Source organism: Gymnodraco acuticeps, unplaced genomic scaffold (genome assembly GCF_902827175.1).
Source record: "Gymnodraco acuticeps unplaced genomic scaffold, fGymAcu1.1, whole genome shotgun sequence".
Classification (NCBI taxonomy): domain Eukaryota; kingdom Metazoa; phylum Chordata; class Actinopteri; order Perciformes; family Bathydraconidae; genus Gymnodraco; species Gymnodraco acuticeps.
This window is the reverse complement of record NW_022991533.1, coordinates 388,879-406,744: the sequence shown is the minus strand read 5'-3', so window position 1 is coordinate 406,744 and position 17,866 is coordinate 388,879. Positions and strand designations below refer to the sequence as shown.

At 40.1% G+C, this 17,866-nt stretch overlaps 2 protein-coding genes across 5 annotated transcripts in view; both read left to right on the top strand.

Annotated features, from left to right (window-relative positions):
* Window positions 1-123: 123 nt before the first annotated feature.
* On the top strand, window positions 124-7,129 carry tpra1 (transmembrane protein, adipocyte asscociated 1). Its single transcript, XM_034197133.1, has 11 exons — window positions 124-331; window positions 1,156-1,339; window positions 2,323-2,455; window positions 2,918-3,004; window positions 3,210-3,282; window positions 3,467-3,546; window positions 3,633-3,743; window positions 3,851-3,911; window positions 4,489-4,591; window positions 4,991-5,071; window positions 5,178-7,129. Exons 2-11 carry the CDS (start codon window positions 1,167-1,169, stop codon window positions 5,443-5,445), a joined length of 1,170 nt encoding a protein of 389 aa, XP_034053024.1. The 5' UTR covers window positions 124-331; window positions 1,156-1,166; the 3' UTR covers window positions 5,446-7,129.
* A 287-nt stretch (window positions 7,130-7,416) lies between these two features.
* Window positions 7,417-17,866, top strand: part of LOC117533419 (MICOS complex subunit mic25-a-like) — a 72,596-nt gene continuing 62,146 nt past the window's right edge. For all 4 annotated transcript variants that reach the window (XM_034197142.1, XM_034197140.1, XM_034197141.1 and 1 more), the window contains exons 1-4: window positions 7,417-7,659; window positions 9,858-9,957; window positions 10,104-10,158; window positions 11,100-11,262. In XM_034197142.1, the coding sequence (XP_034053033.1) occupies window positions 7,582-7,659; window positions 9,858-9,957; window positions 10,104-10,158; window positions 11,100-11,262 (396 nt within the window). In that variant the 5' untranslated portion in view covers window positions 7,417-7,581. The remainder of the gene's footprint in view (window positions 7,660-9,857; window positions 9,958-10,103; window positions 10,159-11,099; window positions 11,263-17,866) is intronic.

Here is a 17,866-nt window from a genome sequence, read left to right as displayed (position 1 = left end):
TCTCAAAATGCATAATATATTATCATCATATGCATAGTTATTCACGTTTTGGATTAAAATATTGCAACCTGCCTCAAGGTTTACAAAAAACAACTCACACGTCACTCTCAATGACTTCTCGCGAGATTCTCCGGTTGTTTGGAGAGAGTGTCAGCTGACCTCACTGAAAAAAAATTGTTAACGAAACTATCCAGTACAGCCATGTCCCGTATCGGTGATCAATTTATGGATCGATTGCAGTGCGTATGATAGCGTGTAAGGCATACGCTGAAGTCATATTTTGAGAGCATTTTACACCAGTTGTTCTCCTGACGAAGAGTCTACTGAATCGGTGAGATGTTGTGTTTTTCTTACCAGTTAAAGCCCTCGTTACATTGGAGCGGCGTCAGTGCACTTGCACTAGTATTACGTTTGTTGTGATGTTAAATTGCAATAGACATTCACTTTTAGCATTGTTATATTTACTGCATGTGTCTCTTACGTAAGGTCAAACAATCATTTTAATTCACTAACAAAACATCCTCTTCCGAGCGCTGTTAGTATGTAGCACCGTTAGCTAACATGAACATCTTATAAAACATACATACTTACAGTACACGTACTGTAAGTAAGGCTTTCTACGTTATGCTTAACGGTCGGTTACTAACCACTTTACGTTTCAATTACAAGAAAGAGCGCTGTAGAGTTGAAGCCTTCTCATGCTATGTTGTTTACCCTAGTAAGCTAATGTTGCTGTACAAATAAGCATATGTTACTTAAGTATAAATACTATGGTCTTAACATACTCCATTACAAGTAAAACATATTGTATGCAAAATGTAGAATGCAGAAGTACAGAAGTATTATTTTTGTACATTGGTGGTGCAGTACTGCATCTTATCATAGAAGGAAATCACATGCTGTGTTTAATAAATGTAGTGGAGTAAAAAGTACAATATTTGCATCCAAAATGTAGTGAAATACTCAAGTAAAGTACAATTATGCCAAACTTATACTTAAGTATGGAACTTGAATAAATGTACTTTCCACCTCTGGATGAAATACCCCTTAACAAATCCCACTGTCCTGAACATGTCTTTTCTTAGAATAAGAGATTTAAAAGGTCTGGTATCAGTCTCAGTACATGTTTAAATTAACCATCTTTTTCCCCCTCAGGGTAAGCCACCATGCTAGCCACAGTGACTGCTGTGGTTAGGTTTGCTCAATACAATGGCAGTATTTCACCTACACCATTGGAGAACACATCTGCATTCCCACCTTGGCAACCTGATTCTGAAGCCAACATCTCCAAGCCTCACAAATGTCTACAAGTTCTGTATGAGGATGTTGGAGACTCCAGGTATTCAGTAGCACACTTCAGAAGAAATGGTTAAAATCAGAAAAAACAAAAAACGACACTGGTTCTTTTTTAAACGTTGTTAAAGGTGACATGTCATGCTTTTCCGGTTATTACCCGCCCCCTTGTGTGTTATGAAGGTTTTTATGCATGTAAATGGTGTGCAGAGTCAAAACCCTCAAAGTACACCATGTAGCGAGTAAAACTCTAAAACAGAAAATACCTCTCCAAAACGCCTCGTTGGAGATAGTCACTGTCCATTTGATTCTTCCGGGTACATCATGATGTCATGTCGTCCCCGGAACGAAATGGACCAATCCGTGGAGCCGTTACGTTACGTCCGCGTAGCCGTTACGTTAAGCCCCCGCTGATTGGTCCAAATTGTCCAAGAGCTGCAACGAGCCGTTTAGTGGAGAGAGTGAATACTGCTGAATACACATACTTTACAGAGATGCTGTATGCGAAACCAATGTGAGTTTGGAAAGTTGCACAGTATAAATCTATTCTAGTATACCTCAACAATGGAATTATGATCAGTGGAAATGGCCATGACATGTGACATGTTTTGGATGCATATTGTTCTAGTATTTGTTCAGTTACATACAATTAGCCTCTGATGCCACCTGCTGGTGGTGAGTAAATATTAAAATCAGTTCAAATTGACAACCGGTCCGCGATTTAAAAAAAAATGTATCTGCTGGTCCTTGGCACAATAAAGGTTGGGAACCCCTGATCTAGAGAATTCGAACAGCACTTATCATGGCTGCCACTGAGGGACTTCCGGGTCATTTCACTCCGTTAGGAAGATTCCTAAGCTAAATGGACTATTCGACTTCAGCCTAAGTAAAACATACCTTGCGTCTGAATGTATCTGTGACTCAATGACTTAACTTTGAGATACATATCTGACTCATGATATCTACTACAGATGAAATATATTTTCAGAAGTTATGTGTCATCCCCTCACATATGTCTCTTCCTCACAGGGTGCGGTTCTGGGACATCTTACTGCTGGTGCCTAATGTGGCCTTCTTTGTGTTCCTGATGTGGAAGCTGCCCTCAGCCAGGGCAAAAATTCGACTCACCTCCAGCCCTATCTTCGTCACCTTTTACTTGCTGGTAGGACATTAACTACAGATACACCAATATATACAGTATTCAAAGTAATAGTTTTGAAGCAGTCATCTTTAGGAATAAAAGCATTTCTACACATAATTTACAACGACTGCAGTGTTGATCTCCTTAAGTCTGTAGGGACACTGCTCCTGATAATAACTTTGACTTTAGTCTGTCAACAAGGGAAAACAACCTTGTCCAAAGACCTGCTGATGAGTTCATTTAGTTAATGCTTGCACTTTTTAATATGTTTCTCCTCTGTGGAAAGTTTTTACTCATGTATCCAAACTCTACTCCAAATGTTTATTGAAGTTAGCCTTCTTGTGAAATCACAACTGTTTGTTACTAGTGTTACCAGTGGATTGTTCATTTCAGATATACTTTCCCCAAATTTCTACTCAAGGATATGTTTTTATTTATTGTGATATACGAACTAACGTGTTTGTTTTTAACTGTAATCCTTAGGTGTTTGTTGTAGCAGCGGTTGGAATCACCCGTGCCGTAGTGTCCATGACTGTCAGCGCGTCCAGTGCTGCCACCATCATAGACAAAGTAAGGAGGCTGATGAAGCATAAATAATATTGTTGAAACCATGTGGGTGTTAGGTTGTAGATCCCCAAAATCAAAGGCTCAAATTCAAAGAACAAGATGTAATAGTATAAGCCAACATTATGATACATAACATTTTAGGGTTCAAAATGTGTTAAATGCCGACACTTGTCGTGATGCATAACCACAATGCTTGTTGTCTCCTCAGGTGCTGTGGGAAATCACACGTTTCTTCCTGCTGGCTATTGAGCTCAGTGTTGTCATCTTGGGACTTGCTTTCGGTTCGTTACTTGTTTCAGTTCTCATTGTGGTTTATGGCAACCTCTGTCCTTTCACATGACACACCTTTTTTTGTTTATTAAGTTGTAATGATCCCTTTCAGCCTTGAATCTAAGTTTTGAATGTAACTGAATGACTGTACAGTTTTTTTTCATTCTGTTAAGCCTTTCTCTATCCATTCATCAGGTCACCTGGAGAGCAAGTCTAGTATAAAGCGGGTGCTGGCGATAACTGCTGTGCTTGCTTTAGGCTACTCCATCACACAGGTATCTATCATTGTAAGAGGCAGCGGGAAATGTTTTTGGTAAGCTCTCGATGTGAATTCAATTAAATGAATGACATGTTTTTCCAGGGCACACTTGAGATCCTGTATCCAGACAGTCACCTCTCTGCTGAGGACTTCAACATCTACGGTCACGGAGGACGCCACTTCTGGTTGGTCAGCTCCTGCTTCTTCTTCCTGGTGAGTAACCTGTTACCATGCAGAAGAAGCAGCATGAAGAGTGAAATTAAAAGTCATAGCTGTTACCTGATAACTGATGTCTAATAATTCTCTCTTTTTTTATATAGGTGTACTCTTTGATTGTGATCTTGCCTAAAACTCCAGTGAGGGATAGGATATCTCTTCCATGTAAGTGAAAGATTTCATTGTCGAAAATAATAAAACGACATTGAAGAGGTTGAAAAATAAGCATTATATATAGAGATTTTTTTTTTGTCAATGTATTGAACATGTCAGAAACAAAACGTACAACAATAATAATAATTTAAAAAAAATCTTGTCCTAATAATTATAACAAAGAGAAAAAAATAAAATAAAACGTCTAGTTTCTGTCATGTTCAACAGGGGCAAGAAAAAGGTTTTTTTTAAAATACATTTTTCGTGAAAATAAAAGATTACAATTTCTCTTTTTTTACAAAACAATCAAAAAGAAATAACTTTTACGATTACAAGAAGTAACAAATATGAGTTTACAGGTCCTGCTCATAACCATTCATGATTTGGCTTCTAAATAATAGTTTTAGTTTAGGTAAACTTATAAAATATTTATTTTAGTTTAGGTAAACTTGTACAATATATATCATGTCATTCATATAAACCCACAAAGATGTGCTCCACTCTTAGTAATTGTTCTGTGTGATGCCATAATAAAAAAACATTTAAACCATTGTTGCCTAATAACATTTGTTTTGCTTCCTTTGTCCAGCTAAGAGAAGCTTCTATGTGTACGCTGCCATCCTGTCTCTACTGAACCTCGTCCAGGGCCTGGGCAGTGCTCTGCTTTGTGCTGGAATCATAGAGGGACTCTGGTCAGTGTCATCATTTTGAGTTTATACTGAATTAATTGACCTGTGGGAATGTTTAGGAAATAAAAATAAAAGGTTGAAGAGGTTCTGGCTCCAGAGTTGCTTTGGAGCTTTGTATTTATGTAACATGTCCTGGATCTAGTGCTGGGTGGCTGTTTTTGTTTGGCTGAGTTGCATACTAGATGGATGACTCACTATTTTTGGTGGGTCCAATGAGCATCAGTGGAGCTGGGGCGATTAAATGAGAACATAACAGATGTTTCTCTTTTGGATTGAAGAGTCCTTTTGGCAAAAAACCCATTGGTTGCGTTTTCTGTGTATGAAGCTTATAACAATGCTGCTACTTTCGATGTGATTCTTCGCAAAGTATCAAACTTATTTTGTTTTTGTTTTCTCAACCAGCTGTGTGGATGTCACCACCTTCCTGTACTTCTCCGCCTTTGCGCCGCTCATTTATGTCACATTCCTCAAAGGCTTCTTCGGGTTAGTACAAATAATCATACACAATACACAGAACACTTAAGCGTTGCATTCCTCACTTCGACCTGTTTTCTTTCTTTACTTGAACTACTTTCTTCCTTTTACATAGGTCAGAGCCAAAGATCCTGTTCTCCTACAAGTCACAGATGGATGAGCCAGATGAGAGTGACGTCCACCTTCCTCCCACCGTCGCTACCACTGGGCGAAAGGAGATGACTGACCAGGGCCTGTTCTACTCCTCCACCCAAATCGATGGCTCCGGTCCCGGCAGCTCTCGTATGGTTGGAGCGTACCTGGATGATGTCGCCTCCGGGCCTTATGGGTCCAGCAGCATTAACAGCATTGAAGCTGACCGCTGGAGACCTATCAACGTGTGAATGAACGAAGTGGAGTGTTGTGGTTTAAACAGCTGGACCTTAATATTGTGTATGTAGTGTGTAATGCAACATGGCCAAAAAAAAAGCTGAACAAAGAAGTTGGATCACAAGAACAAGTTATCTTGGTCTTGCTTTGACGCCAGCTAAATTAACAAGTGGACACTTAAGGAGAAACCTTTGCTAGCCAATTATCTGGAAGACTGTGAATTAAGCAACTGCTTTTGTAACACTGTTGCCAGAGTGCACTGCTGCTGTAGCTCCACACTAGGAGCACTTTCCCTGATTATGCCCTGGACAGACTCTGTTTTGATTCTGCTTGATGTGCTTTTAAATGTGGGAGCTTATTGACTCGAATCAGCGCATTTACTGTCATTCCTGCATCCTGCAACAACAGCTAAAGGCTTAATGATTAACTCATTGTAAATTCCTACTTAAAATCTAAGAGTATCTCTTCGTTATTGGCTGCCATGTATTAGATTTGTGACCCGATTTGGATAATGATGTTTTTACTGAATCACTCTGCCTCTCCACACAGGAAAAGGACTTGTGGTACTTCATTTAGTTAGGTGTACTTTGTCTTCTGAGATAGGCGCTGTCCCTTCTGTGAACAAGTGAAATGTGTTAATGGATGTGTGTCACTGCAATATGATAAGAAAACCAGTCGCTCCTAAATACAGGATATTCATTCACACTTAAGACCACAGATCACCTGTAACTCTGCCAGGATTGGCTCTGACACAAGAGCAAATTGTCTTAGATATAAACTCTCTAGCTGTCATTTCATTCCACTTTTATTTATGTTGGGTTTTAATTTCTTACAACACATTTTTCATTCCTGCTACTGGTACATGTTTGAGCATCATAGTCGTTAAGAGTGTGTTATTAGGTGTGTGATTCAAACAACAAATGTGCAGAAATCTTCTTTGAGTATTCCTAATTAGACATGCCCTCATTCCATATCAGCATGTCTATTTCCGCTCTGCTTGTTGCAAAGGGTCACTGTGTGCTATTGTTTATTTTTCTGCCAATATCTTTTTTTTCTGTTACCGGAATTCTCAAATGTTATAACAAATGTTCAAATTAGACCAAAAAATGATACGTGGTTGTCTATGCAGTGTATTTAAAAAATATATATTAACCCTTATGTCCCCCTGAACAAGAGAGACTCAGGCGATGGGTAAAATCACATTTCCTTATTCCTATCAAGGAAATATGATGTATGTGAGTTTCCCTCTGAAAATGCTATTTGTTTGGTATACATTGATTACTGTATTTAAGCTAGCAGTATTCATATAGTGGTTAAGTGTATGCAGAAAATATACATTTATTTTTTCAGCATTTTAAAGCAACAACACCGTAAATAAGTTGTTTATTTCAACAAATTAAAGTATATGCCTGACTCTGGAAATAGTGTATATTCAAATGTAGGGGCCGGTGAAACATTCTGTATAGCTTGGAGTTAGGAAATGGGAAATTAGATTTATTAATCATGACATGAGTTCACAAGGTGCATTCTTAAGAAAGTCCTCTCTCCTGATAGAAAATGTTTTGGAATATGAAATAATTTTGCAAATGATCTGTAAATTGCCTTTTTATTTAAGGGCATTGATTGTATGATATTTAGCCCATATTATTGCAATGTATTGAGCATTCCGTGACCAACAAAATAAACCATGGACTCTTTCATTTCTTTGTTTTTGGGGATGGGGCAATACACCACTGGCTGCTTGAGGTAATTCAGTCTCCACTCTGTGGTTTCTTGTGGTAACTACACTGGAACATATGTTTATCCTTTTTCTTCATATTACTTCCTGTGATGATTTCCCCACATGATTGCATTATTCGGTGTTTCTATTATCTTGTGTTTGTCTATAAATCGTCACATTATTCCGACTACAATTAAACTACATTTCCCATCTATCCTTTACTCCAGATACGCAACCACAAGGAGTCTGAATTATTTTATCCAACCAATGAGCTGAGAGGATACTGTAGTGCCAGTTTGACCTTTATTGGAGTTTTTAAACCACTGCTCGCTGTGGTGGCGATTCCTCTCCTTTATGTCTATCTGTCCTAACTACAGTTAAGGTTTTTATTTATTTTGTATATTCAAGTGGGAACAAACAGCTGGTGGAAATGGGAGGTAGCACGTCAAAGAAAGTGTCATTCGGGCTGGACGAAAACGAGAAGGTCACAGTTATTGAAGGAGTGAAGGTAGATATAACTTCACGTTTCATCTAATTTGTTTGCAATTCAGAGACAAAGTCTAAATTATGCTATGAGGCATGACGACTGAAGCTAATACGGTTAGCTAGTGGCAGTGTTCGTCCAAGATGCACTGAAAGGCTGACAGCTCCCATGTCCTTAAATGACCTGGGTCATTCTACGTTATGTCCAGTAGCTGTTCCTCGCTGTCTAAAAGTTATTACGCTTAATATTACCCTTGCAACAGTTTGAGGAATTACGACGTATATCCTATAATACCATTGAAGCAGACGCAAGGAACGCAGTGCAATTTTACCATTCTGGCTAAATGTCCAAAACGCAACACTATCTTAATTTGTGCTAAACTTGCTATCTTTGCTATGTACCACTCAGCTAAGTAAGCTAAGGGCACCAACTGAAGTACCTCTACTACGTTACTGTAACGACATCAGCAGTAACCTTTAGTAAACGTTTCAAAACATGGACAGTTTCAGTTTCATAAAGACATAATCTGCAACTGAGCTCCACATGTGAACTGTTAAATGATTCAGAAAGAGAATACATTACTATTGTCTGGATCCATGTAGGCAGATAGCTTCTCATTCTCTTACTATTCAGGAGGGACATCATAGGAAGTACCCAAATATTTTACTTAGTAAAAAGTAGCAATACTACATTGTAAACACATACTCTATTACAAGTAAAACTCCTGCATTCAAAGTTGTCCTCAAGTAAAAGTACAATAGCATTGGCATCAAAATATACTTTAAGTACAAATGTTATAGTGTGGCTCATATCTGATTTAAGAATATACTTTTTTTTGTATTATAGTCAAATCTGACTTGACGCATGGAATAAAACATGGGCGTAGGAAGCATCCTCAATGTGGGTGAGACAATTTAACAGGGGGTGTGGACAGGTGGTGGACCTCACCTCCTCTAGGGGGGTCCGGGGGCATGCTCCCCCGGGAAGATTTTTTTTTTTAATGTTGAAGTTAAAAGCATCAATCTGGTGCACTTTGAGAGCAAAATTAGGGACTAAATCTATGGATACATCTCTCAACACCCATATGAAACAGAACTGTAAACAGATTTACTTTTTCTTTCAACATTTATTTGAACAGCAAGTGGAGGCAAAAGTGACTGCACCCAACACAATAAACCTTCTAGCTAACTAGCCTAAACTCAGTAACAGAATGTGGGCAACACGTTCTTCTCCACAGCCGCGTGACCTCTGAGTCAGACGTCAATTCCCCCTTTTCTATCCTACGGGTACAGCCACTCCCCCTGAACCCCGTTTCCATGCCAACCCCCCCCCCCCCCCCCTCTCCCCTATGCAAGCCCCTCCCTCTGAACCCAGGGCTCGATACAATACAGTATACAATACTGTATACTGTATACACAAGCTATACAAAAACGCCTTTACGCTTTGGAGCTTGTTTATCCATCTGTAAGCAACTGCCAGCTAGGTCTCTCAGTCACTGACTCCTGATCGTTCACTGTGCAGTGACAGCTGCTATGGGCCTGATGTGTGAAAGTGAAACTATCTGATAGAACATAGGTAGCCTATCAAAACGGCCCAGCCCAGCCCAGCCCAGCCCAGCCCAGCCCAGCCCAGTGGGGCTTACAAATGTGGGCCGGTAGGATTTAGGTAAGCAAAAAAAAAAAGAAAAGGGAGTGGCCGGAACACTTACAAATGTGGGCCGGTAGGATTTTGGCAAACAATTTTTTTAATTTTATTTACATTTAAAAAAAAAAAAGGTTTTGGCCCTCCGGCCCACGCTCAGCACCGGCCCACCGGGAAAACTCCCGGTATTCCCAATGGCCAGTCCGCCCCTGGCAGTATTCATATGGTGGTTAACTGTATGCAGAACATATGAATAGATTTTTGTCATCATTTTAATGCAACAACACAGTAAATCATTTGTTTATTTCATTTGCCTTGAGTGCCGGTGATAACTGCTGTATAAATGCAGTAAGAATTGTGTTTGGGAAATTATGAAGTAAAGTAAAAGTAGGATAATGAGGAAATATTTAAGTCCAGTACAAGTAGGCCTACCTACATTTTTTAAAGTTAATGATGGACTTTTTAACCTTCGAGACTTTAATATGCTGCTTTCAAGATAAACAACTGTCCTGTATGAACACCAAGGGGCTGGTTAATGTTTTTTTATGTTCAGATTTCCTAATTCTTACATTCCTATCCAGCTTTCAGACGATGTGCTCCAGCGGATGAGGGATGCTGAGGGGTCTGAAAGCACCAAGCCACCCCCCTCTCCACCAGAACCCGGTCAGAAACAACCACCAAGTGAGTCCGGGTCAAAGACCTTGGCTTTCATTCACAGAGCTCCCATAGGGAGGCCCACTGTGTCGACATGTTCTCATGCAGTGCATGGTGAGAAAAGCATTAGACCTTAACCCTTTGTATTGATATTCATCCCATTTGATTTTCAGGTCCAAAACCAACAGGACCCTCCCATACCGAAATACATGAAGAAATACGCAAAAAGTAGGTGCTCATAATGTCAAGATCACTGTTTGTTTTTGATTTTATCCAGCCATATTTGTTGAACGACCTCCTCTAACTCTGAATGTCACTTATTATGGTAGTGCATTAGTTTTGTCTTACTAGGAATTTGACGCCTCCTGAAGTATTGAAACCTGTGCAGCATATCAGATCCTATCATTTATTGATGTCAGGCCCTCTGTGTTGGCACATGCTACACATAGCCAGTGGAGGTGACAGATTTATAAAATAACAGACACTTGATGCTAATGGGCGATGCTTATGGAAAACATACACACCACGAGTGACCTGTCAACACTGCTCGTGCTGACTTACTGTGTGTGTGTGTAGCATGCGTGGTGCTATGGTGCTGAAATGCTTGTACACTATCTTGAGTCTCTATAGATTTACATGTTATCAAGCCCAACAATTCTCACCCACTCACTGTAAAAATTGTTGGACGTATATTAATATACATTATATTATTAAACCTTTTTCCATATTTGTGTGCTAAGCCTCTGTAATGTAATCATCCTATTGATGTAGGTTCATGTAGTCAACAGAACATTAGAAAGTTACAGAAATCGGCTTTTGAACAAAATACCACAGTAAACTTTGGTTATGTCATGATGTTACTGGATTGGATTGCAATATATGGAAGTTTGGAATTAAATCTAAAGCTTGTTCTCCTCATGAATTTGTATTTTCTTTTCACGATTACCTAAATGATATGTATATAAACTCACAGAACAACTGCTTTTTACTATGCATAGTCAGTCAAGAGGTTTTTGTTTCTCAGTCTTAGTATTGTTTTATAAACAAACAAAACCAATATCTGACCTTGCTGGGTAGCTGGTGCGTGAACAATAACTTAAATGTTTAGCAGACTTAGTGGATAGATAAAGGTTAAGGCTTAAAACAGCTCTTATCTTCCCCTACTTCAGCTTTGAGCGGCAGCAGGCCCAGGTGCAGGAGCAGCTGGCCTCCCTCGCCCAGAGGGAGAGAGAGAGAGAAGCAGCAGCCCCCACAGAGCTGGACCACCTGACCCCCGCCCTCCTCATCGAGAAAGGAAAGACCCATGAAGAGCAAGGAAAGGCCAAGACACTGGTGAGTGAGGCTTTCTGGGTCTATGGTTTCTTAGTTGTGCTTTAATTTAGTGGACCTGACATGTTTACTCTGATCAATAACTAATAATTAGTTTACACTTCACCAAACATCAGATCATCTTCGATACAGTACCTGTGACCGTGTAACTATGTACTTCAAACAAACGTTCCTTACACATTTATTCAATCAAATGAATCGAGACAACTATTTCATTTACTTTCATAATCTTTGTCATTGTATAAGTGTCTGATCTTAAGCTGAAGAAGACAAAGGCAACCGCAAACTGCATATTTGACTATTTTTAACAAAGAATTGCACACATAGCCAATACACTTTTAGCCTAAAAACTGCCAGCAATACATATTTAAAAAACCTTTCCGGTTGGGAAACCCTGGTGCATTTGTTTGGACATTAAACGTTTCACCTGAAAAGAGAAAACATTTGCGTTATAATGCGCAATTTAGAAACTAACATGTTACTACTTACATTTTAAAATAACTGATTTACAATGTATTTCTTATAGGTCAGCAGCACCCTCTACTGTTCAGTCTTTGAATAGCACCTTTTGACTGAGGCACTAGTGACTCGTTGAATTATTAGATTGCACATGTCGATAGTTCCTCGCCGGTTAGACTTTTCACACGGTATATTAATCCGTTCCAGGTTTTGTCAAATATCCAAACATTCATTTACGGTGCATCACATTTTTTCAACTTTATATTCTGCATCACATTTTAATCCATTGATTGTGAGATGGAGTTGTTGCGTCTTTTCATATAATTGTGCATCTAGCTGATGAAAACATAATGACATACTGTAAATGTGCAGGGAGATGGAGTTATCCTGAAATTACGTTATACCAGAAAATGATTTAAAGAAGAGACCTTGATATTATTAGTCATAAGTGTTGACCAGAAAAGGGGATCTTTGCACCTGACACGCTCATGTTTGGAAATATTCTACGTTTTGTTTTAGAGGAAGTTAGCTGATTCGGGTTCTCTAAATAGGATTCTCTTCTCGCTGTTCTACTGTTAGTAACACTGTTGAGATGTTCGGTGTAACATTGTTGCACATTTCCATATTTTCCATCACCTCCGTAGCATAGTGTTTCCTCAGTCGGTTTTCACTTCCCCCGTGACATCATGTATTTATTTGAAATTGTCCAAGCGAAATAGGAAGAATGACGCCACTCATATTCACTTTATTAAGATCACAGCTGTTGCAGGACCTTTATTTACCGCAACCTTTGATGAAAGAAGCAACAGAACTGTGATGACATCAATGCACAATAGGGCTGAACGATATACCGTGTCATGGCGAGAACCGCGGTATGCGCATGCGCGGTATTCACACCGCAGGGACGTGCGGTTTTATTCATTTTTTTTAAAATGCTAACGCACTTTAGCACAGAATTCAAAATAAAGATACCCTTATTACTTATCGAAACTGCACATACAATATATCCGATTAAAGCTGAGACTCCACAGATTATTTAAGTATAGTATCTAAGCGATCCGATCTCGCAACAGGGGAAGCAAACACAGACATCACAACACGTACCTTTTACGGAGCTTTTACGGGAGATCGTCTCACCGTAGCTGTCAATCTGATCAAAAGACGTGTTCAATGGCATTAAAACGAGAAAGAAAAAACGCGGCTGAATCGGTTGATCCATAGGTTGATAATGTATATGTGGCTTTGAAGCAATTGTTTATAATCCATAATTCCATTTGTATGTAAAAATCGGAGCACAAAAGTTAGCTGCTAATGGTAGCTACCAGAGTGTATGCAGTTTTCGGTTTTGGCTACACGTCACTCTCACTCCTTATTTGTTCACGTGTTGGTGTGTGTAGAACTTCCCCTGCATGCACAGCAAACCACCAATCACAATCATTCTTGATCAGATCACAGCAGGCCCCACCCCGCTAGTTTGCAGACCATCAAAACACTGGTCAAAAATGAGCGAGGCACAGGAGGACAATACCGGAGAAAATGGAATTATGGATTATAAATTAAATCATTTTTTTATACAGACACTTTAAAAACCTATGGATTAACCGATTCAGCCGCGTTTTTTCTTTCTCGTTTTAATGCCATTGAACACGTCTTTTGATCAGATTGACAGCTACGGTGAGACATCTCCCCTAGAAGCTACGTAAAGGTACGTGTTGTGATGTCTGTGTTTGCTTCCCCTGTCCGAGTTCAGATCACTCAGTGATGATACTATATACCTAAATAATCTGTGGAACCTCAGCTTTAATCGGATATCTTGTAAATGCAGCTACGATAAGTAATAATAAGGGTACTTTTATCTTGAGTTCTGTGCCAAAGTGCGTTAGCATTTTTCGCTCAGGGGTCATTTAGATGCTTCTTATGAGACTTGTGTTTTGTTTTGGTAACAATGGTTTGTATCGTCAATTAGCTGAGATTATTTCCGTTAATCTGGTATAACACATTAATAGGTTCTTAAATATTACGATCCCCTGAGACACTCGTGAAAAAAAAAGTAAAGTACCCGCCGGGACTTTGCGGTTTAACAGGTTAAAAAAAACGCAATATATACCGCAGGGGGGGGGGGGGGGGAATCGCGATGTCAGTTTTTTTCACTACCGTGCAGCCCTAATGCACAACATCCTTTCTTTATCACAGCAGAACAAATCCCTGATGGTCCTGTTAGGTACAAGTATAATCCTCTATGTAAACAGGCTATATTAATAATAACAATATCCAAAGAAGGAGATAACCAAACATATACAACCACTGCTTTCTTCCTCTGTAGATGAATAAACACCCATCACAATCACAGAGTTGACATGCATTTATGAAATCTGGTTAACTCCATAAGTAGCCTGCTTCCTAAAACGCTATGTAAACCTGAAGCTATAAGAGCGTTTGTGGTGTATTCATTTAGATAAAGTATGTGTATTGATTGTTGTGTGCACAATTGTTGACACATAATCTTGTCAAATTCAAATTGATAACAAGTCAACCAATAGTGCTGTGTGTGTGACAGGTGATTGAGTGTGAGTGTTTGTCAGAATCTGGTTTTAGATGTATATCGATGAGCAGTGATGTATTGGCGATCTGTGATTCCCTCCCTGGTGTTTTTCCACCTGCTTTGCTCTGATATTATTAAACATGGTGGATTCTCTCTCTCTATATATCTTCCTATCTCGCTCTCTATAGATCTATCTCTCTCTCTCTATCTCTCTCTCTCGTCTCTATGCTATCTCATCATCTCTCTCTCTCTCTCTCTCTCATCTATCTCTCTCTCTCTCTCTCTCTCTCTCTCTCTCTCTCTCTCTCTCTCTCTCTCTCTCTCTCTCTCTCACATTGATTTGCCCTGCCTGTGTGTTCTTGGCGAGCCAGCCAGCTGTAATGAATAGTGAATGAAGCCTCTGGCTGAGCTTACACTGATATGGGCTCCAAACATTTAATGATGTTACATCGCAATGTGAAACTCAACACTCGTAACACAAAGACCTGTTTTCTAGTTTTTTCCTGACAAGTCAATACAGCCTGTCAGTGTGTGTGTGAGAAAGTGGTTTAACACCTCAAAGGCTTTTTTTTTTTTTTAAAGACAGCTTGGAGTTTCGCTATGAACAGGTGTAAAGCATAAGATGTTGAAAGAGTTGCACAGTATGTGAAAAACCTAGAGAGTAAAAACTGAGTGTTATCCTCCCCCTTCGGCAAATGCCTCTCCTTTCCCACCTTTTCCTCATTCTCACCTCTGACACTCACCTTTTCTGCTCAACTGTCTAATTCATTCATTGTTCCCAACTCCATTTCTCCCATGTCTGCAAAGGGAAAATACCACGGGACAAAGGAGACCCGAAACCGCATAATTCAGTTCCAAAAAGTGACTGTATATTTGTTGCATTTCTTTTGAGTAGATGTAAAGTACCTGTGAATCTGATTGAGATCAGCCACCATCAAACTCTCTGGGCTCAGCAGGTGGGCTTCCCTCCCTTCTTTGCATTTCCCATCGAACTTGCATCCACTGGCAACAACACAGCTGGATACCTTTAAGAAAAAGTCTCTCCGACCCCCCTCCCTTTCCCCATTCCACTTGAAAACACTCCCTTTTGAGTAGTTTGGGGTCTTGCTTCCCAGAGAAGACACACACACATATTCCCAGAGACATGCCTTCTCACACACACTCTGCTGTGACGCTATCACAACGCAAAATCACATGTACAGCGAGCACCCCCCGAGTCTATTTCCCCTCGTGCACTCCTTGCCCCCCAGCAGGCAGGCTGTGTGTTACTGCTGGCGGGTTGAAGAGGGGGGGTGGGGGAGAGGAAGGTGTGAAAGCAACACCTGTCAGAGCGCTGCGCGCCCCCCCCCCACACACTGCCTCAGGCTGACTGTCACAAACACTCACATTAGCCATTTACTCCTGTCTCAGCACCCTGCGCCACCACTGGGGATATTGTGTGTGTGTGTGTGTGTGTGTGTGTGTGTGTGTGTGTGTGTGGTGTGTGTGTGTGTGTGTGTGTGTGTGTGTGGTGTGTGTGTGTTGTGTGTGTGTGTGTGTGTGTGTGTGTGTGTGTGTGTGTGTGTGTGTGTGTGTGTGTGTGTGTGTGTGTGTGTGTGTGTGTGTGTGTGTGTGTGTGTGTTGTGTGTATGTGTGTGTGTGTGTGTGTGTGTGTGTGTGTGTGTGTGTGTGTGTGTGTGTGTGCATACCTGTGCATTAAACAGACTCATCAGAGGAATGTGTGTTGTATTCGCCTGCAAGGTTCACCTTCAGTTCACTCTATACTCTGTGAGCCTCCAGCATATTGTATTTTTAATCTTCTTTTGTACTGTGGTGTTTACGATATTGTTGGGGACTAAATTAAGTTTCCTTGTGTAGCATCTGATAATGATAATAATTCCTTCCATGGCATTACATGGCAGTTTTTCCTGTGCAGTATGAAAACAGACCTGTAGCTAGTTAAGCGCTTTGAGCACCAGGAAAAACGCTATATAAATAACATGTATTATTATTATTATAAGTTGAAGTCTTATACTTAAGGCCAATATGAACTGTTGCTCTCACGTCTGAAATGCTACTTTTTGATGTTCCACAGTGATGGGACAATGAGGACAGCTATTTTCATTTTCCTGGCGAAACTCCTTCTTACCTGCTGCATTGTCTGTGTTTGTTACTAACCCCCACCAATGTGGACTCTGCTTTGAAATTGATGGATACATGGTTTGCTATCAGAGATGAAGTAGTGCCACTTAAATCAGGATCAGGTTCTGAACGATGACACTATTGCTAGTATTGCTGGAAATCCCTTCACCTTCACTCCAAAAGTTTACACAGCTGATTTCAAACACACACCAGGATGTGTTGCAATCTTTGTATTTCTAAACATTTCATTTTCTGTACTTTGTTTGTTAATTTATTGTACGAAGTTGCTAGTTTCAATCATTATTTTTAATGACATCTTGCTTTTCACCCCACCTGCAAAAGTGCTGTTAAAAATCACACTCAACTTGGCTTTTGGCGTGTCATCTTCTGTGGTTCAGAGACTACATTTAGGCCTTAACAGTTGCACCTTGAGTGAAGATGCAGAGAAGACAAGTTACATTTACACCTCCTCTCTTCACCTCTCCTTTCTTTCATTAGCACCTCATGTGTTTGTTTTTATCCTCCGACTATTCTCTCGGCCTCAGAGGTGTCATCGTGCTGCAAACAAAAAGCTATTAGTATGCACAGGCATTCATGGCTGAGCATCTCACACACTCGCACACACACAGATTGTAACACGCATCTGCTTTAAGCTGTTGAGTTTCAGAAGATTCCTAGGTGGGTGAGAATAACACACCTTTCTTCCCGTTTGAGTTTGTCAGTTAATTTGCTTTTAGTCCGAAATATTAAAAGCTTTCTTTATTCTGCTGTCTCCATTTGAAAAGTGATGGATCAAAACACTCTATACAAACCCAGGAGGAACAGTTCCTTTACTCCCGAAAACGTACAATAAAAGTTGTTTAGCCAGTAGGAAGACACCACCATTCAGTCCACCGTGATTTCCCCATGATCAAAACTTCCCCGAATGCAAAGGAGGAACAACTTCATATCAGGTTTGCTTGAATTGATTGATAGATGTTTCCATCCTCTAACAACTGTATAGGGTATCATTATATAAGAGATGTATAAGTTTGAGCTTAAATGTGTGATAAGAGGCGATGTGCCCATTTATTCAATCCTAATGTCCCTGTTCTCTCACACCTCTTTCCTTTCACAACCTAGCCAGATTGTTGTATAGGCAGTTACGTAACACATCAGGTTGACTTATATAAGTAAATATCACTGTCATGCTTAGCTTGCTTAGACCCCATTTACACGGGAACGCAAACGAAACGCAAACGAACCAAATTCGATATATCAAAAAAGTCTTCCGTTCACACGGAGACGGCTCAATAAACTTGTCGCTTCACACGAGACCGCTCGACCCGCTGGTTGCCATGGTTGCCTGGTTGCCCTTCTGTTTATTCTCCACGTGGATTTAGCAACATGTAGTTCAGGCCCGGTTCTACTGTGGTGCATAAGGGTGCATTGCACCCTCAGTTGAGTCGTTATGCACCCTCATTTGAAAAACGAAAAGTGAAAAAA